The following is a 22156-nucleotide window of genomic DNA, read 5'->3' on the forward strand; positions in this document are numbered from 1 at the left end:
TCTGCACTTAAACAAACTACTCCTCACAGGTTTAGTGCTTCTCTGGACATCCATTGAGATTTCGAGGGAACAGTTTTTTGCCTTCTTTTTTATGTTTAATGTATAGATTTTATTTTTTATTTTTTTTCTTGGGACAGGCTCCTTTGACTTTCTCTGATATGGTGGCAATTATCCACAGTGGATTCGTAATATTTTTACGAATTTTTAATATATTTTCATCAACATTATTGACAATTCCGCAATATGTGCCAGACATACAGAGCAACTGAAAATACGATTCTCTCCGACCCAATATGAATTTGGCTTTATAAAACTCACACAAAAGAATACTCAAAGCAAAATAAAACTGACTCAAGGATCCTTTTTGAGACTGTCTGTTACCTTTTCCTGGTGTATGAATTAATGGTCCATTGTGGCCTTTATGTCATGCAGCATATTTGCTGATTATCGGTTATTGTGTGAACTTAATGTTAATTTGACTTAATTCTTGGATTTTTAGCAGGTTGGATATTGGCAATGCATTAATTTTACATGCCAGAAGTTTGTCTAAATTAATTTTGCCCACATATTTCTCCCTATCCTAGATCTTTGTGTCACCATCTTGAAGCATAATTTGAAGCCTTTAGCATTTTTTTTTTGGGATCATATGAGATGTCATTTTGGGCACTCTGAGCCGGTTACTGAAGCCTGTTCTACAGTCAGTGTATTTAAGGATGGTAAATTTGCCTACCACATTTGTACATAATTATATTTGACACTAAGGTCCTATTTATTTGAGATTCAATATGGCATGTTCAGATAATGAATGGTTAAAGCCATTGTATTATAATATAAAATTGTAATGTCAAAATTGCTTTAATAAATAAAGATTGAGATGACAAATATGTAGTATGAAGCCTATACTGTAATTAAAGATGATACCACACACAGTCCACTTAATGGACTTTTTTACATTACATTACATGTCATTTAGCAGATGCTTTTATCCAAAGCGACTTACAATTAAGTGCTTTCAACTGTGAAGGTTCAAACTTCAAACTTGTTTTTCCAAAGCTTTCAGGTACATCTTGTGGCCTTCATCAGTGGATTCAATTTGCTCAGTGGTCATTCCATGTCATTACTGTTGTACAATGTTTAAACTGACATTTCCTGTAAATGGACCTTGAGCTAAGATTTTTTTTTTTGTTAAACAATTTCCCAACGTCTATAATGAAACTTCAAGCTCAAAGATGATCTAAGCGCACTGTACTTTTATATTAACATTAAAACAAAGTAATGAGGAGGGAAGTAAAAGTAGAACAATTTTAAGTATTGACAATCCAGCAGCAGTTGTATTCACGTTTTCAGCTCTCGGTAAAAGCATTAATTCTACACCGCTCAGTTTCTGACTTTCCCAGCTGATGCACTCAAACACAGTCCGTCAGGGTTCACAAAATTAAAGGCCTAATTTTGTCTCCATTTCCTCCTTTAATATGTTCTTCTTGATCTAGAAAAGCAGAAACAGCAGCCATTTCAGTTTTGTTATATAATTAAACCGTAAATCATCGCGGTGATCTTGATAGTTCAGCGACGTTGGTGTGTGAGAGCAGAAGTATCGTACCTTTCCAGAGGCTGTCAGAGGGTAGCTGTCGACAAAGATCACATAGTGTGGGATCTTGAAGTGAGAAATCTGGGGGGGGACAAACTGTACAGCTATACTCAGATTTAAGATTAAGTTGAGCAATTTTATTTATCACATCGCCTCTCACCTGGCCTTTGCAGAATGCTCTTATCTCCTCTGCAGTGGAGGTCTGGCCCTCCCTCAGCCTGATGCAGGCACACACCTGCTCGCCCAGCCTCTCATCCTTCACTCCAACCACCTGGGAAACACACAGAGAAATAGAACAACTAAAATGTAGATTTAACACCTCAGCTCACTGTGCTTGCTTGTTTGTGCTTGCTCCAATTGTCTGCCATATATTTGTATGTCTTACTCCCTTACGCCCCTTATACATGCAATGTAATTTATTTTATTTACATTTTTTAACAATTGTATATTAGGATGCCAATTGACAACTGGCCGGGCACCACAGGTGGAAATAAGCCGTAGATGCTAAACCTGCTACTTTTTCTGTACAGTTAATTAAAGGGGACTGCCCACTACATTATAAACTAATAAACTAAACTAAATGTATCTGACATCAGCTGCCCTCCAGTGGTTCTATGTCTCACCTGCACCTCCTGTACTTTAGGATGTGTATAGAGAAATTGCTCTATCTCAGCAGGGTAAATGTTCTCCCCTCCTCGGATGATCATGTCCTTTATGCGTCCTTCAATGCTGCAATATCCCAAACTGTTCAGACTGGCTGTGTCACTGTGTAGAAGATGAAACACACAACATGTAACATGTATACGATATTTCCCATGTGAGCATCAATTCCTGTTCCAGTTACATAATATATTCTCTTTTAGACAAAGAGTAGGTGTACATTATACATATAGCATCTTACCCAGTCCTGTACCAGCGGTCTTGGGAGATAACCTCTCTGGTTTTCTCAGGATCGTCCCAGTATCCATGCATCACACAGCTGCCTCTGATCATCAGCTCTCCTGAGGCCCCCAGAGGGACAATCTCCCCAGTAGTAGGGTCCACCACTTTAGCCTATAGTAAAGACATACAGGCATTAGGAACAGTGTGGTAATCACGATATAAAAGGTTTTCTGCCAAAAATAAGGCATAATAAGGTATACCTCAGTGTGGCTCATGATACATCCAACAGTATTTATCTTCAGCTCTTCATTGTCTTGTGGGAATCCCAGAAATGTGATGGGGCTGTTCTCAGTAGATCCATAAGCGATCTGTTAAACCAGCATGTACACATGTTCTTATATGCTGGAGAAGCTATAATCGTAAAAGTCAATACAGGGCATGTAATCAATCGCTCACCATTAGCTCTTTCATGTTCATGTCTGTTATCATTTTTCTCACAATCTCAGGAGGGCACGGAGAACCTGCCATGATGCCTAAAACACAGCAGAACATAAACAAAAATGCCTCAAAAGAATTAATGCTCTGCGAATTGAGTTTATAACCATGCCCCTGTATTTTTAACTGTAAATACCAATACAAAATTGATCATAAAAAAAGATCTTACCAGCTTCAATTGATGATAAATCATACTTGTGTAAATCCTGTTGGCTAAGCATGTCGGTGAACATTGTGGGAGTGCCATAGATGAAATTGCACCTTGAGGTTAAAAACAAGAATCAATTGAGGTGCATAATACTGTATATTTGAAAGTCTTTTGGGTGATGAGCAGGGTGCCATACTTTTCACTCTGAATGGCCTCCAGGTTGGCTCGGCTGTTGTAGCCAGAGGAAGGGAAGACCAGTGTGATACCATGCAATGCCATACACATCCCTCCCAACACAGAGCCAAAGCAGTGGTACATGGGAACGGGCACACACACTCGCACCTGAGGCTGATGGGAATGTGGAAAATTAGATTATTTTCATTTAAAAGTCATTATTTCATTTGACTTCAAATCAAGAGACAAATATGTACTTACTCTCTGTCCAAAACCCATTCGGAGACCAATAAAGTAAGCATTGTTTACAATATTGTGGTGGGAAAGACTGGCTCCCTTCGGACTCCCTGTCGTCCCCTGGAACAAATACACTAGCAACATGACTTCATCTGGATCATTGTTAAATCATAATGTTAGTCCAAGTTATACAATACACATGTGACAGTGAAGGTTACTGATGTGAACTGAATGTTGATGGGCTCATCGAAGGACAGTTTGCTCTGCAGATCCATCATCAGCTCTTTGTGGTGCTGACTCTCCCCTGCTTGCATCACATCCTCTACGTGGAGCATCCCTGGCTGTCTGCTATCTGTCACTATCACCATTCGCAAGTCTGGCAACCTGGCAGACCTAAGACAGGATATTTATATCACATCCACATAACCATAAATTATAGATTGTGAAGTATTTATGCTCTTTTACTCCCATAATGACAATAGAGGAAGAACATATATTAAATCTGACATTGGCTCTGTCAAACCTGGAGCTTTTGATCATGCCTACTGGGGTCCTGTCGAGCTCTGGGCAGAGCTCCCTCAGCATCTCACAGAAGTTTTGGGTTTTAAAGCGTGTAGGGCAGACCACAGCTTTACACTGGACCTGCATATGACAAATCAGTTCTGTTGAATTTATGTTCTTACTTTACATAGTAGTGTGTAGAGATTATTTTTACTATGAAAATAGTAAATTGTCAGCTGATATGCGAGTCATGCCTGTCCAGTGGTGAAAGACGTACTCAGATTGTTTACTTAGGTAGATATACTGTAGCAATATCACAGTCTATCACAACAATGGGCCTCATTCACCAACCGTTCTTACGAAGAAATGTGTTCTTAAACCCTTCTTACGAACTTTTTACGAAGATTCTGGCATTCACTCATGCTTTCTTAACTTGGATTTGTTCTTAGCTAAGAACAAAATCTACGAACACTGAAAAGCACTCTTACGCACATTTGAGTGATGACAATTTGCTCCAAATGATTGCTTACTGCATTTTATTTAATTCTACAGTCGTTTACAATGATAGTATTATACTGTAATGTATTTCTGATCATTTGTTGAAAAAGAAATCATATTATGCAAAAAAAACACTAACACTGCAATTTACATCAGCAATTAATCTGATTAAATCCTGCGTTATTTGGTGATTGATCGCTATTTATAGGACCAAAATGCAGTGGTAGAATGTAACAAAGTACAAATTCGTCCTACTTAAGTACATTTTTCACGTATCTGTACTTTACTTAAGTAGACTCAATAGTGCATAGCCTACTTTTGACTTTTACTTTGTTACATTTTGCAGCAATTATCTATACTTTCTACTCCACTACATTTCTACAATGTTCCGTTACATTTTCTGATCAGTTTCCCCCCTGCCAAAACGTCTTCCTGACCGTCACACGTTTGTCTCACCAGTAAAGTTTGATGGGGCACCGCGGATCCAAGCCGGCTCCGGTGCTGCAGAGCCCGGGCGCAGCGCCGCTGACCCTCGGTAATACAGCTCCGGTAAAAGTGAAAATGAAAACGTTTGTTTTTATTATTCCCGTTTTTAAATCAAAGTTGCTATATCTATTTCTCTCCACAGCGTCGTTTACTCTTCCGCCAGGCTGCGTAAGACGCGTTCATATCTTATTTATTTGGCTGGACCTCTTCACATCTCCCCATTTGCGCTGCTTCACACACTTTATTTGCTTACTTGCATGGTTAAAGAAAATAAAACTGTCTTAAAATACATCCATGAATAAAACCAACCGCATTCCGATTCTAACAACACTTCCGTTTATGCTGGTTAGGAACTTTTTTTAAAAAGTGGTAGTGGACACCTTATACTTTTACTAAAGTAAATATGTCTCTTGTTGTACTTTTATTTAAGTACTGAGATTCAGTACTTCCTCCACCGCTGCTCCAACAATCTCCGAAAACCTGTCTCCCAGGAGGTGCACAGGAAGTGTCATGTCCTTATATGGGAATTTGCGGGGCGTTTTTTTATGCTAATTAGGAACAACTGGCACGCGCTTTCAGTTACGAAGACGTGGGATTCATCAATCCTAAGAACACAGGTGCGAACAAATCTGCTGTTTAAGAACACGTCATGAATCCGACGTAGACTTTTCTTAGGAACCTTCTTAAGAACATATTTAAGAGAAAACTTAGGAAGATATTGGTGAATGAGGCCCAATGTATATTATATAAGTGAATTACAAATATTGATGCATTATTATGCACATTACTGCAATGCTGCAGCTGGTAAAGGAGGGGCTTATTTCTTATACTGCTTATATATACTTACACTTGTGAATTTCAACAAGGGATCAATAAAGTCTTATCTTTATAAATAGTAACACATCATAATATATGTGTTGATTTATTTTGTATTATTCATCTAAATCTGCAAACTAACTGGAAACTAAAGGTATGAATTCTGAATTGTAGTGGGGTAGAAGTATATTATAATTAGCAGAAAATGGAAATACTCAAGATAAGTAAATGTGTAGCTCAAAATTGTACTGCTGGTTGTGAGGACAGCAGGGATACCTCATTTTTGTTCTTTTATACACCAGGTTCAGAAACCACCACTGGCAGTTATGTAGGCTAATGCCTAAGAAAACTTGTCATACCTTTTTTAGAGTAAACTCCACTTCCTTCACCTGATAGGCCGTGTTCAATGACACCTGCGCGGATGACAGTTTAAAGTCAATTGTATACAGCAATACAGTTCCTCACCATAATGTTTTCAAATGGCTTTACAGTACATACCATATCTTACAAATTACATATTCTGAACTACATGGCTGAATACCATATTACATCATGGACAGGAAAGGTACAACTACAGAATAGCTCACCAGGGCCCCTGAAAGGGTTCAATGTCCTTTTGACAGCAGCATGCATTGTAACACAGAGCAGACTGTCCATCTAAACACAATGCTACACAGTAAATGAAGGTTTAAAGGTATAAACCACTCCCCAACTGACCAGTATAATTCCAGCTTTGGCTGAAGCAAACTGGAAAAGGATCCATTCATATGTGTTGGGTCCCCAAACTCCCAGCCTGTCACCTCGCTTCAGGCCCAAAGCAAGCAGACCTGCAGCCGCCTTGTCAACCTGCACCCATGAATATCACAAAAAATAGTAGATAATTCTTTACCACCAGTGGTATGAATTCTGGATCTTTACGACATACCTTTCTTGATTGATTATTGGGATTTCTGAGAAGCTTGGTGATAATTTCTCCCAAACAGGAGAACCAATTCATATTTTCACATTACATTTGGGGATATGAATGCTTTATGATATGGTGCTGCTTCACTTAGAGTCATTGACAAAAACTGTTTTTAGGAGGCCCATTTTGTGTCCCAGGACTACCACATGTGACTTCATCAGGTGTCAAAATGTCAAATAACTATTCTATTAACCTTAAAAGTTAACACTGAAAGAAAAAGTACAAACAAGGTAGATTTAGCAGTGATTTGACAAGTCCATCTCACTAATTAGCTCCAAGAGATTGTCTCATTATTGAAAAATGCCTCATTGGTATACCATGAATAGTGTTTAAGAGGTTTGATACATGCATGAAGGCACAAAGTCTGAGACACACATCTTGCTGAAACTGCACAAAAGTCTTCCGGATGCCATCCTGCAGAAAGACCACAGCTTCACGGTCAGGCCAGCGCTGGACTATGGAGTCCAGACTCTGTCCTACAGTCAGGGGGAGCAGAGACATGGAGGAGGTGCCATGGACATAGCTGCTGGTCAGTGAGGGTTTGCGAGGAGGACTGTCCACATGGAGGGACCTGACATTCAAAGATTTAGGAAAAAGACAGGAGTCAAATATAGTACATATAGACTATGATTTGAGGATCACCATTTACTGTAGATTTTGAAGAAAATTATAATATACTATTCCTCTATATTACAGAATACATGAGGCTGTTTAAAGAGTGAACCTTGGATAAGCCAATTAAATAACAGATTCAAATTGAAACCATGCCAAGGTAGAAAATCAGTCTCAGTCTTCATGGCCAAGAAAAATCAAAGTACAAGTGGACTAATGCAGGCAAAATCAACTTTTGAGAAGCCATTGTTTCACTGCACTGATAATGACCCTTAAGGGTGCAATCAGTGCAATATGTAATACTGACAGCTAGCGTTTAAAATAGTAACTGCAGTGCAAATTCAAAATACTGGAGAGAGTCGTCTCCCCCGGCCCCTCCTCCCCAGACTCGAAGTTCATGGAGGTTGCCAGGTTGAAAACGCAGCAACCAACAACGTTGCTAGAGCTAGTCTCACACAGCCAGACATTACTCCACAGCGCAGCAGCAGATATGTTGACATAAAACCCCGTGCTCACGCGGACAGACACACTTTCTTGGCTTAAAATTACTCAGCATTGGTTGGCTGTGTAACCAACTCGAGTACTCTATAATTCAATGTGAGTAACGCTACACGAATGTTGAAATGACTGAAAATGCCCGTCCCTCGTAGCCGTGACAAATTAGCCTGAATCTTAATACTTACCTGTTCAGGATAGGGCTTTGACTTTTGCCCAAAAATCATATTTGAAGTTCGTTTGTTTATTAATATTAATATTTGAATATTTATTAATAACATTTTGACCATTAAATGCCTTCAGTAAGACTTATATTGGTATCAAACTTTGTGTATGTTCTGTCCACCAGAGGGCAGTGTATCAGTCAATAGGCAGGCAATGATGTTTTCAGAAAAAAAACACACTGCCACAACTGTTTTTTTTAATTAAAAGTCAGACCCTGGATTAAACACAAACAGTATGCTTTCAACAGGAAGTTCAGAGCTTTCACCGTAGCCTACGTAAGTGGTCTGATGTTTATACTTTTGCGCTGGTGTGTGCGTCGAGCCGGCGCGTGTGTGTGTGTGTGTATTAGAATCGATCTCCGTTGATCCCGTTCGTTTGTTTGCTGCTTCCATGGCTGTACTTTGGCTGTAGCGCGATGGGTTTGCGGCCCGGCTGTCAAAATTAACAGTTGATACCAACAAACAAGCCGAAACACAAACAGAATTCCATCATAGAACGGAAATTTCAAAGGAGAAAATACTGGCATTAGCATTGTTGCAGAAAAGATAGTATTTCAACTTAGCATGTTGACATATTGTGGTCATTTTTGGATTTAATACAGTAAATATATTACGTATATTGCACCTTTAAACCTAACAAAACCTCATATGGGAAAACCAGAGTGCATCCCTCATGAATATTCATTAGGGAACTCATACCTGAATGACTAGTACTCGTTGCCTGCTCTGGTTGGGTGGTTAGGTTTAGGCAAGAGGAGTGGGATTGGTTATGGTTAGGGTAAGAATGTCAATCAGGGATGAGTTCCCTAATGAATATTCATGAGTCTTCCCCTACCACCCTGCCAAATAAAAAATCACAGGCAGGGCAGGGCCTTTCTGTGCATGTTCTCTTGTAGGAGTCCGGCAGCGTAGACGCTGCTAAGCGTATTACTGCCCTCCACAGGTCAATTTGAGAACTAGATTCTTACATACAGTCCTGTATAATTTAGGAATTGATTACAGTTTTTGCCGATTGCTTACACACTGAAATCAAAAGTATTACACAATTATCAAAACCTTACACTCAAGGAGCAAAATGTTGGCTCAGATGTGCACCCCTATAAGCACAATGTTAGACTCACACTTTTTGCAATACAATACACACAGTGATTTGCAAAACACTAAACACACTTGTATACATTAGACAGAAGTATATCATGTTCACTTCCTTGCAATTCCAAAGCAGTGTCTGTCAAATGATCACACCTATGAGCCAATCTGTGAAACACAGCCATCAGGTATGCAAACACATGATTGCTCAGTAACTGCCTTGGATATCAGGTGATGTTTCCCACTGTGTCCAAACAAAGATTAAACAGAAAATGTCCGGTCAGCTTAACAAACAATACCTTTCTTTCTGTCCTATACTTTTTACATTCTAGGAAAACATGATTCACTGTCTCAAGACTCACATATACAGTGTCCCAACCTCAGTTTACACACAGTTTAACAGAGTCAAGGACAGAGATGTATAGAAACATATTTTCCTAACTTCAGGTTACAGAAAAGTTGTGTCTACCCTGACTTCCTTTTTCCACCCTCTCTGCCATTCTTTTGTTAATTCTTTTTTTTAATCTTTAATCTTAGTTCCACTCTCCCCAATGATACTCTTAAACTCTTCTTTGCTATGAGATCCACCTGCTCATTCCCTTACTCCAGCGTGCACAGGAACTCAGAGTGCATGTTCTCCCCGTGTTTGCGTGGGTTTCCTCCAGTGGCTCCGTTTTCCTCCCACCATAAAGACATGCATGCTAGGTAGGACTACAGTTGAAAAGTAGACGGCTGGCTAAAACTGGCACATTTATAGAAATATTGAGTGCTTAAATGTGTGTCAATTTATTTCAAAGCCACTTTTTTCTATATTTACAGTGAAGAATAGATTTTTGAGTGACGCCATGTTGCCATTTGACCACTGAACATAAAGATCACAAACTTACCGACCCCACCGGAGCAAACTTGTGTTGCATAATTTCCAAGCCTTGCTGTGTTTGAGTCCATCCACAGATCTGAGTCTGTGAGCACAGGAAGACCGGAGCAGTGCTGACATTGGTCTTGAATATCGCGCAATCTCTTTCAACTGTTAGAAGATACTGGGTCTTAACAACAAAATGAGGTGGTTCTATACCTGCCTATGTTTACATAAGTCGGATTCCATTCATTATCCTGCTGCATACAGTTAGTGGTGTGAACATCAAAAGATTTTTAATGCCTGCATTCAAAAAACCAGAGCTGCACAAACATGAGGCATCAGGAAGTAATGAACCTGCCATTACACTTGCGTTGTAATGATTAACTTATTTTAGCTTGACCTGGCACCCATTTCAGGAATTTTTTTTTCTCTAAACCTGCTTTCTGAAACGGAACCCAGGTTACATTGTTTTTGAAGCAAAGTATTTAAACTTTTAAGCAAAACACAAAAAAAGCATTTGTTCCAAATCTACAAGACATACTGTAGGTGGTATAATAGAAATACCCTATAATACTTAATTCATTAAAAGATTTTAATTAAAATTAAAAGTTTTAATCGCAATAAATCACATTATTTCCCTGATTAATCGTGATTAATCGCATTGTTATACGCAAAATCCAATAATGAATTCAAAAGTAGTGTATAGCGCAATTTTATTTTAAATGTTCTGCCATATGAACAAAAGTGCCATAACATTTGTTCTGTGAACACTTATCAGCATTTTGTTTATACATTAGCAGTTAAATAAAATATTGTAAACAATGTAATCAAAGCAAATACAAAATTAAAGCTTATTGCCACTGCCAGGGAATTAATGTTATCCTGTTTGTTATATATAAAATAAAACTGCCCACAAAATCCTGAGCCACAATCATAACATTAAAACAGGAAATTTCTGAGATAACAGCAGAACATTTTTTTTCTTTTATCAGGGAGTAGCATAACCAGTCTATGTTCAGTACCAAATGTCCCTGTTAGAGTGAGGTGAAGCACAAACGTTTCAGCATAAGGTCTCTCCTCTGTTTTCATTACAGTCAGAGCATGTAAATGCAGCGCCCACTGTTCATCAATATAATGCACTGTAACTCTGAGGTAATCATGGTTACCCAGTCATGTCCAGTAGTCCCCAGTTAGAGTAACTCGTTGTAAAGTTGTCGCTTTTGCGGTCCTCTCCTTTTCATACAACTCGTGTATTCTTCTTGTGATGGTGCATCTTGAGGGAATCTCATACCTGTGTATTGCATTTAGGTGATATTTCAGACTAGAAGTAGTGTAGTAAGTGATAAGCCTGTGAGCAACAGACCTTTAGAATAATAAAAGAAATAATAAAAACGGCGTTAATGCGCAATAAAATAATTGTCGGCGTTAATTAATTAATTAATTAACGCGATAACTTGCCCAGCCCTAATATTTTCTTAAAAGTACTTTGTGCTTGTCCTGCTTGAATATTAGTTGTAATTCTGTTTTATAATGTCATTTTTATTTTATCACCTTTAATAAGTCAAAAATGATTTCAATGATTTTAATAAAAACATCATAATAAGATTTGCAAATATTCACATTCACACAGCTTTACATGATGGAGCCTTCAGTGCCACCTACAGGCGATGGTTTACTTTTACCTGTCAATTAAAAGGGAAAAGAACACCACTTATTAAAGGTCCCATGACATGGTGCTCTTTGGATGCTTTTGTATAGACCTTGGTGGTCCTCTAATAGTGAATGTGAAGTCTCTTTCGCGAAATTCAACCTCATAAAGTGACATTTTCACGCCATGGGACCTTTAATATAATTACCAATTTTCACTCAGAAAACAATTAGAGGCCTAATTTCTTCTCCATTTCTTCCTTTAATATGTTCTTCTTGATCTAGAAAAGCAGAAACAGCAGATATTTCAGTTTTGTTATATAATTAAACCGTAAATCATCGCGGTGATCTTGATAGTTCAGCGATGTTGGTGTGTGAGAGCAGAAGTATCGTACCTTTCCAGAGACTGTCAGAGGGTAGCTGTCGACAAAGATCACATAGTGTGGGATCTTGAAGTGAGAAATCTGGGGGGGGGGAGACACAAACTGTACAGCTGTGCTCTGATTTTAAGTAAATTGAGCAGTTTTATTTATCACATCACCTCTCACCTGGCCTTTGCAGAATGCTCTTATCTCCTCTGCAGTGGAGGTCTGGCCCTCCCTCAGCCTGATGCAGGCACACACCTGCTCGCCCAGCCTCTCATCCTTCACTCCAACCACCTGGGAAACACACAGAGAAATAGAACAACTAAAATGTAAGTTTAAAAAACTCAGCTGACTAAAATATATGTTCTCAAAAATGCATTTTACTTTTAAATTTTTTTTTTTAATAACGTCTACAATTGTCCCGACATTCAGAGAGACATAAAGTTGGCCTATGGCTTCAAGGTGTATCTTTGCTGTTGACTGCTTGCAGACAATGTATCTGACATCAGCTGCCCTCCAGTGGTTCTATGTCTCACCAGCACCTCCTGGACTTTAGGATGTGTATAGAGATATTGCTCTATCTCAGCAGGGTAAATGTTCTCCCCTCCTCGGATGATCATGTCCTTTATGCGTCCTTCAATGCTGCAATATCCCAAACTGTTCAGACTGGCTGTGTCACTGTGTAGAAGATGAAACACACAACATCAAACATGTATACAATATTTCCCATGTGAGCATCAATTCCTGTTCCAGTTACATAATATATTCTCTTTTAGACAAAGAGTAGGTGTATATTATACATATAGCATCTTACCCAGTCCTGTACCAGCGGTCTTGGGAGATAACCTCTCTGGTTTTCTCAGGATCGTCCCAGTATCCATGCATCACACAGCTGCCTCTGATCATCAGCTCTCCTGAGGCCCCCAGAGGGACAATCTCCCCAGTAGTAGGGTCCACCACTTTAGCCTATAGTAAAGACATACAGGCATTAGGAACAGTGTGGTAATCACGATATAAAAGGTTTTCTGCAAAAAATAAGGCATAATAAGGTATACCTCAGTGTGGCTCATGATACATCCAACAGTATTTATCTTCAGCTCTTCATTGTCTTGTGGAAATCCCAGAAATGTGACGGGGCTGTTCTCAGTAGATCCATAAGCAATCTGTTAAACCAGCATGTACACATGTTCTTACATGCTGGAGAAGCTATAATTGTAAACGTTTTATAAGGCATAATTTGAAGATGTATAGAACATTTAACCGCTGACCATTATCTCTTTCATGTTCATGTCTGTTTTCAGTTTTCTCACAATCTCAGGAGGGCACGGTGAACCCCCCATGACACCTGAAACACAGCAGAACATAAACAAGAATGCCTCAAATGCTTGCTAAACATCACACCAAGGTAAATACATATTAATTATGTTTCAGTCTTTAAATCTTTTACCAGCTTCAATTGTAGATAAATCATACTTGTGTAAATCCTGTTGGCTAAGCATGTCAATGAACATTGTGGGAGTGCCATAGATGAAATTGCACCTTGTATGAAAAAAACAAGAATCAATTGAGGTGCATAATACTGTATATTTGAAAGTCTTTTGGGTGATGAGCAGGGTGCCATACTTTTCACTCTGAATGGCCTCCAGGTTGGCTCGGCTGTTGTAGCCAGAGGAAGGGAAGACCAGTGTGATACCATGCAATGCCATACACATCCCTCCCAACACAGAGCCAAAGCAGTGGTACATGGGAACGGGCATACACACTCGCACCTGAGGCTGATGGGAATGTGGAAAATGAGATTATTTTCATTTAACTGTCATTGTTTCATTTGACTTCAAATCAAGAGACAAATATGTACTTACTCTCCATCCAAAACCCATTCGGAGACCAATAAAGTAAGCATTGTTTACAATATTGTGGTGGGAAAGACTGGCTCCCTTCGGACTCCCTGTCGTCCCCTGGAACAAATACACTAGCAACATGACTTCATCTGGATCATTGTTAAATCATAATGTTAGTCCAAGTTATACAATACACATGTGACAGTGAAGGTTACTGATGTGAACTGAATGTTGATGGGCTCATCGAAGGACAGTTTGCTCTGCAGATCCATCATCAGCTCTTTGTGGTGCTGACTCTCCCCTGCTTGCATCACATCCTCTACGTGGAGCATCCCTGGCTGTCTGCTATCTGTCACTATCACCATTCGCAAGTCTGGCAACCTGGCAGACCTAAGACAGGATATTTATATCACATCCACATAACCATAAATTATAGATTGTGAAGTATTTATGCTCTTTTACTCCCATAATGACAATAGAGGAAGAACATATATTAAATCTGACATTGGCTCTGTCAAACCTGGAGCTTTTGATCATGCCTACTGGGGTCCTGTCGAGCTCTGGGCAGAGCTCCCTCAGCATCTCACAGAAGTTTTGGGTTTTAAAGCGTGTAGGGCAGACCACAGCTTTACACTGGACCTGCATATGACAAATCAGTTCTGTTGAATTTATGTTCTTACTTTACAGAGTCGTGTGTGTAGGGATTTTGTATGCTGCCTGCGGTCTAGGTGAGTGTGTGGAAAGACTATGGCTGCATCCCAAGTCCTTAAATTTTACTTTGTCACTGCATTATTTTTAATAGATATTGATTTATGTTTCAGCTGTGTTTTGGACTTGTGTCTTGGCTTCAATGTTTTTTTTTTTAGTAGTTTAAGGAAGACTGTTGACTTTTTAAAATTTGTATCCAAGTTTAAAAAAATAAACATTGTACATAATCGTCTGTGGTCACCTCATTTTAAACGTCACTGGTTTATGACTGCTCTCCCGTTGAAAAAAACCTGAGTTTTAATGTTTTCTCACAAGAGGTCCTAGGCCTCATGACAAAAAATTCTAGGTGGTGTTGTTGGCCCACACTTTTAAACAGAATTTTAGAACCCCTCCCCCCGTTTACATTTTGCCGTTGTCAGCCCCATTTTCTTAACATTAGAATCTTAAGAAAATGGAAATACATTTTTAAAAAGTTCCAAATTGTACTGCAAGTCGTGTGAGAACAGAAGGGATACCTAATTTTCCCTTGTTATTTTATGCACCAGGTTCAGACACCACTACAAGTATTGTAAGTTATGTAATGTAAGTAGGCTAATGCCTAACAAAACCCGCCGTACCTTTTTTAGAGTAAACTCCACTTCCGTCACTTGATAGGCTGGGTTCAATGACACCTGCACATATATTAAGTTGAAACAAGTGTATTTATACACCACTCTGTTTTAAACGGCTTTACAGCACATGCCATATCTTACACATTATGTATTGTGTACTAGCTGAATACCATATTAAATCATGGAAATTAATGGTACAACTACAGAATGGTACAACTACAGAATAGCTCACCAGGGCCCTTAAAAAGGTTCAATGTCCTACTCACTGACACTTGACAGCAGCGTGTTATGTAACACAGAGCAGACTGTCTAAACACAATGCTACACAGTAAATTAATGTTTAAAGGTATAAACCACTCCCAAACTGACCAGTATAATTCCAGCTTTGGCTAAAGCAAACTGGAAAAGGATCCATTCATACGTGTTGGGTCCCCAAACTCCCAGCCTGTCGCCTCGCTTCAGGCCCAAAGCAAGCAGACCTGCAGCCGCCTTGTCAACCTGCACCCATGAATATCACAAAAATAGAGTACAACAAGTTTCATTTAGCAGTTATTTGACAAGTTCATCTTACTAATTGTCTCAGTGTTTGTATTGAAATAGGTGACTCATTGGTAAAACATGAATAGTGTTTTACTGTTGATACATTTGGGAAGGCACAAAATCTGACACACATCTTGCTGAAACTGCACAAAGGTTTTCCGGATGCCGTCCTGCAGAAAGACCACAGCTTCACGGTCAGGCCAGCGCTGGACTATGGAGTCCAGACTCTGTCCTACAGTCAGGGGGAGCAGAGACATGGAGGAGGTGCCATGGACATAGCTGCTGGTCAGTGAGGGTTTGCGAGGAGGACTGTCCACATGGAGGGACCTGACATTCAAAGATTTAGGGAAAAAGACAGAGGTCAAATATAGTACATATAGACTATGATTTGAGGATCATCATTTACTGCAGATTTTGAAGAAAATGATAATATACCATTCCTCTACAGTATATCACAGAATACATGTGGCTGTTAAACAGTGAACCTTGGATAAGCCGAAAAAAATAAGAGATGAAAACATTGAATTGATCTGTGGCCCTTTGCTGCATGTCATCCCCTTTCAGGCTCCCCACTTAACCTGTCTATCTGTAATATACAATAAATAAAAAACAAACATAAACCATACCAAGAAAACCCACAGACTCATCTCTGTCTTAATAGCCAAGAAAACTCGTAGCAAAAGCATAAGGTAAGTCATGGTTATTCCTTAAATGCATGCATTGTCTCTATGGAAAACCATCTTTCTTTTAAAGGTTGCCATTTGACCACTGGACATAAAGATTATAAACTTACCGACACCACTGGAGCAAACTTGAGCTGCATAGTTTCCAAACCTTGCTGTGTTTGAGTCCATCCACAGATCTAAGACTTTGAGCCCAAGATCTTAGCAGTGCTGACATTTGTCTTAAGTATGGCACAGTCTGGGTTCAACTGGATCTAAGTGTCTTCTCTCTATAAAAGGAAGGAATATCTGCCCCTCCATACATTTATGGTCCCTCCGGTGGCAATCAGTCAGTCAGTCTGTCTGACCTATAGACTGTAGGTCTAATCTGCAAGCACAAAAGATAAATGTGTCACACACCACAGCCACAGCAAAGATCCTCTGTGCAGCAGCAGGGGCGGGGTTGGCTGCAGCATGTTTACCTGGTGTAAAGCATGTCTTCACCCATGTACGCAGCAGGCAGTGAGGTGGTAACAAAATTAAGTGTTGCAGTATGCTTGTATGTCTTGGGCTAAGAATTTATTATATTATATGAACTATTTGCCAACAAACTAAATTCAGGGTGACATAATATTAGGAATAATGTTATATAACAATGATTTGTAGACAATTCATATTTTATGCAAGGGTTGCTGTTAGGTGATGCCCTGTCAGTAGTGAGGGAGGCAGGCTGACAAAAGACAAATAAACTCAAAAAACAATGCACAAAAACAATTTTCTGGCTAAAGTCTCACCTTGAACTCATCGTTCAATTCATTGTTGCCTTCCTCAATAAGGTTTTGAAAATGTACAGTAAGTGTATTTATTTATTTATAACCATTTGTATAACTGACCACGATTCTTGCTAACTACACATTTTTACAACCACAAATCCTCTGCCTATGTGTTACATTTCTAAGGTCTTCAGAGGGGAAAGATAAAGATGACGGGTGTCTCATCATGCACATGGTGATGGTTGTGTTCAGTAGGGCCACCCACCTGCATAGCATAACAGGAGGTGGACCCCTGCTCCTCTTCTTGGTTTTCCTCCTCTGGATCATTGTGTCCTCACTCTTGAGGCAGGAGTTAGGAAATACTGATGTCATGAGTGAGTGCAACACTCTATTTTCTATTCTATTTCTATCTATTTAATATGTATTTATATTTCATTTTTGTGCCTAGTCAGATTTAAAGTCTAAATTATTGTCAGAATCAACTTTAAAAAAAAAATGAATTTGTTATAGAAGAAACAATAGGGTTATAGAAGAAACAATAGGGTAAACAACAGTGGTAGCTGTAGCCCTGGAGAGAGGGACACGTGAGGGATACAATTTAAAATAGCTGCCCTACAGAATGATCATAGACTATACAATAGAATGATACACATGTGCCCATTTGGATATAGTCAAATGTTTATGTAGTTCTGATCAGTGCATTCTGGATGTGACTTTCCAAATAAAACTATAATGGTCAGAAACATTTGCTGAGACGTCATACAATACTTTATTTTCTAATAGTAGTATCGGCATTAATACTACACTTTTTAAATATCATTAAGGTCCCACGCTCTGTAAATAATTCTCCACTTAGCGTCAAGGCAGAAATAATACACTACATTTAAATTTTCTGTCAAATTTTCAAAATAAAACAATGAAGAGGAGTGGTAATACATTGAGTTGACTGGTCGTTACCTTATATGGCCGTTTACAGTTGACAAATCCGTGGTTGAGGTTTTCTTTTCAATAAAAAAGTATTTGAGTGTAATTAGCTATATCACGAATTTGAGACCGTCGCTAACAGTTTGTTTTTATGACATTAGCTAACTGTTAAATTAACCTTTTAAATGAAGCTCATCGTACATTTCCGTTTCCTGTCGGCAGTCAGTTTGGAGGAGTTCGTCCCTTCGACGGTATGACATGTAGCTAGCTAATCAACTTTATCACAAAGATGCTTTAAACAGATTGTTGCAATGTAATTCAGGAGGAATGTAGCAGATTATTTTACAAAATGTTGCAACAGGACACTAAAGTAAATCTGCTGTTTAATATTCCGTCTGTCGGCTGTGTTGTTGTTCTGACCTTGCTAATGTTAGCTACGTTTGCTGACTGCGTTTGTTGTTGTTATGTAGGACACACTAATACCTGGCAAATTATCAATTAGTTTGTCTTTCCAAAGAGACTCGGGGCCATATCCAAATATGTGTTAAAAGAAATGGAGACACAGATGCTTATTTCGAACAATGCCAATAAAGAGAAGCTATTTGAAGTGGCTACGCCATTAACATTGTTCATTGTGAGTAAGGATCAATCTTTAGTTTCCCTGCCCCTCTAGTGAACACGCAGTGAAACATGGCTGGGAGACGAGTTGCACTGAAGACCATTGACTGGGTGGCTTTTGCAGAGAGGGTTCCGCCCAACCAGAGGACCATGTTTAATAACCTGAAGACACGGAGTGATGCTGTTGCTGCAAAGTTTGTATTTCAAGTTTTATATATATATATATATATATATATATATATATATATATATATATATATATATATACATACATACATACATACATACATACATACATACATACATATACAATTTCCAACATATGTCCAGCTCTTATCATTGTACTGAACTTTGAAAATTCTTACCTTTTTAGAAGGGTAACGATAATGCTGCAACACCAATGTACTTCTGAGTATAGTAGTATGTGCATATTCTTCTGCACATTTAGCAGGCATTACATACACACACACAATATGTTGGTACTACGCTATTCTCTTGACACACCACTGCTAAGGGTAAACTATGGTGTTTATAAAGAGATGACTGTGTTCACAGGCTCACCTCTCTGCCAGAGAAACCCGCTGCAATTGACTGGAGCTACTACAGGTCTGCTGTGGTTAAAGCAGGCATGGTGGATGAGTTTGAAAAGAAGGTAAGAGAAGTTACCAGCAAATCTGACTATGTAATCCTGAAAACTGATTTAAGTCTTTAAACGGAAGTGAAAATAAAACCTGTATATTATTATTATTATTATTATTATTATTATTATTAGGCAAAGTGATGTTAAGACCATAATAACAGCATGTTGAGTATTTTATTGTTATCAGATATCCTATTAACTTTCTGTTTCTTCTCAGTTCAGCGGCCTGAAGGTTCCTGAGCCTGTAGACACTCAGACAGCTCTTATCAATGCACAGGAGGCAGAAGCGGTGAGTGCCAATGTGATAGCATTAGATGGCATATGCATCTGGCAGTGTATTGTAATTTTATTCAAGTTTTCCTCAAACTATAGAAAAGAGATTAAGTGTAGTAAAAGCAATTTTAAATTTGTCTGTAACATACTTGTTTGTGTACAAACACCAGCAATCATAGAGAAGGAACCAGATACCTATAACTTATTTTGATAGAATTTTAATTAATACATTTTCAAGTAAAATTTGAGCTGGGCCAAATAAAACAATATCATCCACAAGTGCATTTGTTTTAGATGGTCTTAAAATGATTTAGTTGTTTTTCCAATGTGCTTATGCAACATAGTGGCAATGGATTTTGTAGTGTACACAAACTCTTTGTCTTCCAGAACACAACGGCTGCTGCCTACATCGAAGCATCCAAAGGTCGTATTGCCCAGTATGAGAAAGAGGTGGGGAATTATAAATGTAAAAACTTATATCATAACCCCTGTGTGTATCAATACTGTCTTAAAATACAAAAGCTGGAAATTGTCTTAGACACAAATCTACAATCCAGATCACACAGATATACAAACTAAAGGTATGGTCACATTACACCTCCGTCCTACAAATATCCACTCCATCTCCCTTTCACTTCTATTGAAGTATGTAAGACAAATTTGAGTGTGCGTTTCCTGTTGCCCAATATTCATTTATTACCCACCAGAGGCGGCGTCAGCTGATTTTGCCAGGGCTTCAGCCCTGAATGTTTTGAGTGTAACCCTGAATGTATTTTGAAAAGTTGACTGAAAGTATGAAACCCTCGAAATCATAAGTTTCCTTATTTCGTTGTGCTAGAACTCTTAATAGAACTGTAACTTTGTCCAGTTTATTCTTCCGAGGCAAATAGAACGGGCAGCTACGTGCGGGGTCTGACCATCATGCCATATTTGTTGCTATCACCTAGCAACCGCCTCTAAGTGAGGAAAGGTGTTATTTTCTGAGAAATTAAAGCCAAATCGAATACATTGATGCCATCAACACCGTTTAGGAGGGCAATACGTTCAGACTCAAACACACGGCGCTCTGAAGCAGATCTGTGCGTCGCTTAGTGTCCATTCTCTCTGTAAAAATAGAGATGAGCAGCGCGCCTTCCGTGGTCTGTCCAGCTTCAGGTTCAGCTCTGCTGTAGGCATGCTGCGGCAGATGTGACGCGTTCTCCGTGTATTTCTGCCGTAGTTTTGGTTTTCCACCTCCGACGTACAGCCGCTTCCCTAAACTTAGTCTCATTCAGAGATCAGAGTCTCAAACGGGGCTGAATGAATATATCATTGAGGTGAATAATTGTCATATGCACATTTAAGGAGGTTACTTCCTCAACAAAATATGCAAAAGAGGAGGGGAGAGTAAATTATGCCTATAGGCTACATGTGTGCTGACTCAGATATAATTAGAAAAGCCGATCTACAAAGGTTTACTCCTTGACGCAGCAGCCGCCGGTTTGACTCCGATCTGCGGCCCTTTACAGCTGTCATTCCCCCCTCTCTCTCCCCTTCAATGTCTTCAGCTGTCCTCTATAAATAAAGGCTTAAAAATGCCCCAAAAAATAATCTTAAAAAAAAATGCAGTAATACTGTACTAGAACTGAAATAGTTTTAAGAGAATCTGGTTCTTATTTATTTACTTCCCTTGTCTTATATTTCCTGATTCTACCACAAACTTCCTCTTCACTTTTGTCCTCATCCTGTGCTCTTCCTTTCCCAGCTGGACAAATTCCAGAACATGATTCCCTTCGACCAGATGACCGTCGAAGACCTGAACGACACTTTCCCCGAAACGAAGCTGGACAAAGAGAAACATCCTTACTGGCCACACAAACCCATTGCTGAACTGTAAACGTATCTACTCTGACCATATTCTATATATAATGCATCTTCCACTGAGGAAGACCTGTACAGTATGTGTATTAAATTCTTGTTTCATCCATTCAGGAGTCTAGTAAATAACTGAAATGTTGTTGTTTTTTTCCACTGTAAGAACTGTATTACTGGAGGAAAAAATTAAAATGAAGCATATTAGACTTGAAAATATGGTTAAACTTTCTTGTTTTATGAGATCAGTAAAATGAGTTAAAGGTTGTCAGTGTTCACAGGCCCAGTATAAACAGCCTCATAGACCCCTCACAGGCAAAAAGTTGTTGTTTTATTACTAAATTTCTTCCCAGGCGTTATGAACTCAATTTGATCTGTTTGACTGTGTTTTCTTTCTAAATTTGGTATGAAATATCCTCCAACGCTCACTAGAAATCTAATCCTTGTGGATACACTGATGAGTTTTAAAGTACACACTCGGCCAAATCACTTTCAGCAGAAAGCAGAGTAGGGTTTCCTTCCCTCGTGGGGTCACTGTTGTCTTTGCGAAAGCGACCTATAGTTGTCAGTTTTCTGCATCAGCAGGGCAGCAGCACTCATCTCTTTATATATTTACTCCTGTCCAGGTAGGCACG

At 39.0% G+C, this 22156-nt stretch overlaps 3 protein-coding genes across 3 annotated transcripts; 1 reads left to right on the plus strand and 2 right to left on the minus strand.

The window, feature by feature from the left end:
* Positions 1 to 885: 885 nt before the first annotated feature.
* Positions 886 to 9905, minus strand: LOC114569439 (acyl-CoA synthetase family member 2, mitochondrial). Its single transcript, XM_028599251.1, has 17 exons — positions 9814 to 9905; positions 7165 to 7360; positions 6543 to 6671; positions 6185 to 6238; positions 4980 to 5024; positions 4048 to 4166; positions 3743 to 3917; positions 3549 to 3644; positions 3310 to 3461; positions 3135 to 3226; positions 2927 to 3003; positions 2731 to 2838; positions 2490 to 2641; positions 2212 to 2353; positions 1749 to 1859; positions 1601 to 1669; positions 886 to 1486 (listed from the first exon to the last, which is right to left on the minus strand). The coding sequence occupies exons 1-17, from the start codon at positions 9903 to 9905 to the stop codon at positions 1436 to 1438; spliced, it is 1860 nt and encodes a 619-aa protein (XP_028455052.1). The 3' UTR covers positions 886 to 1435.
* Positions 9906 to 11904: 1999 nt separating this feature from the next.
* On the minus strand, positions 11905 to 16680 carry LOC114569440 (acyl-CoA synthetase family member 2, mitochondrial). Its single transcript, XM_028599252.1, has 16 exons — positions 16574 to 16680; positions 15912 to 16107; positions 15610 to 15738; positions 15247 to 15300; positions 14442 to 14560; positions 14137 to 14302; positions 13943 to 14038; positions 13704 to 13855; positions 13528 to 13619; positions 13349 to 13425; positions 13136 to 13243; positions 12895 to 13046; positions 12617 to 12758; positions 12264 to 12374; positions 12111 to 12179; positions 11905 to 11996 (listed from the first exon to the last, which is right to left on the minus strand). The coding sequence occupies exons 1-16, from the start codon at positions 16678 to 16680 to the stop codon at positions 11946 to 11948; spliced, it is 1821 nt and encodes a 606-aa protein (XP_028455053.1). The 3' UTR covers positions 11905 to 11945.
* Positions 16681 to 18287: 1607 nt separating this feature from the next.
* atp5pd (ATP synthase peripheral stalk subunit d) lies at positions 18288 to 21738 on the plus strand. Its single transcript, XM_028599855.1, has 6 exons — positions 18288 to 18390; positions 18813 to 18951; positions 19313 to 19409; positions 19615 to 19686; positions 20058 to 20120; positions 21415 to 21738. Exons 2-6 carry the CDS (start codon positions 18830 to 18832, stop codon positions 21544 to 21546), a joined length of 486 nt encoding a protein of 161 aa, XP_028455656.1. The 5' UTR covers positions 18288 to 18390; positions 18813 to 18829; the 3' UTR covers positions 21547 to 21738.
* The last annotated feature ends 418 nt before the right edge of the window (positions 21739 to 22156 follow it).

The sequence above is a fragment of the Perca flavescens genome, chromosome 15 (assembly GCF_004354835.1).
Source record: "Perca flavescens isolate YP-PL-M2 chromosome 15, PFLA_1.0, whole genome shotgun sequence".
NCBI classification, from domain to species: domain Eukaryota; kingdom Metazoa; phylum Chordata; class Actinopteri; order Perciformes; family Percidae; genus Perca; species Perca flavescens.

Excerpts from the sequence above, each read along its gene's own strand:
- LOC114569439 (XM_028599251.1), bottom strand. The coding sequence starts at position 9,905 with ATGTCTTTATGGTGGGAGGAAAACGGAGCCACTGGAGGAAACCCACGC. Across the intron at positions 3,645-3,742 it reads TCAACATTCAGTTCACATCA|GGGACGACAGGGAGTCCGAA; the intron begins GTAACCTTCACT and ends TATTTGTTCCAG. Across the intron at positions 3,462-3,548 it reads GAATGGGTTTTGGACAGAGA|CCTCAGGTGCGAGTGTGTGT; the intron begins GTAAGTACATAT and ends CATTCCCATCAG.
- atp5pd (XM_028599855.1), top strand. The coding sequence starts at position 18,830 with ATGGCTGGGAGACGAGTTGCACTGAAGACCATTGACTGGGTGGCTTTT. Across the intron at positions 18,952-19,312 it reads AGTGATGCTGTTGCTGCAAA|GCTCACCTCTCTGCCAGAGA; the intron begins GTTTGTATTTCA and ends CTGTGTTCACAG. Across the intron at positions 20,121-21,414 it reads TTGCCCAGTATGAGAAAGAG|CTGGACAAATTCCAGAACAT; the intron begins GTGGGGAATTAT and ends TTCCTTTCCCAG.
- LOC114569440 (XM_028599252.1), bottom strand. The coding sequence starts at position 16,680 with ATGTCAGCACTGCTAAGATCTTGGGCTCAAAGTCTTAGATCTGTGGAT. Across the intron at positions 14,303-14,441 it reads GGCATGATCAAAAGCTCCAG|GTTGCCAGACTTGCGAATGG; the intron begins GTTTGACAGAGC and ends TAGGTCTGCCAG. Across the intron at positions 11,997-12,110 it reads CTCTGACAGTCTCTGGAAAG|ATCAAGAAGAACATATTAAA; the intron begins GTACGATACTTC and ends CTGCTTTTCTAG.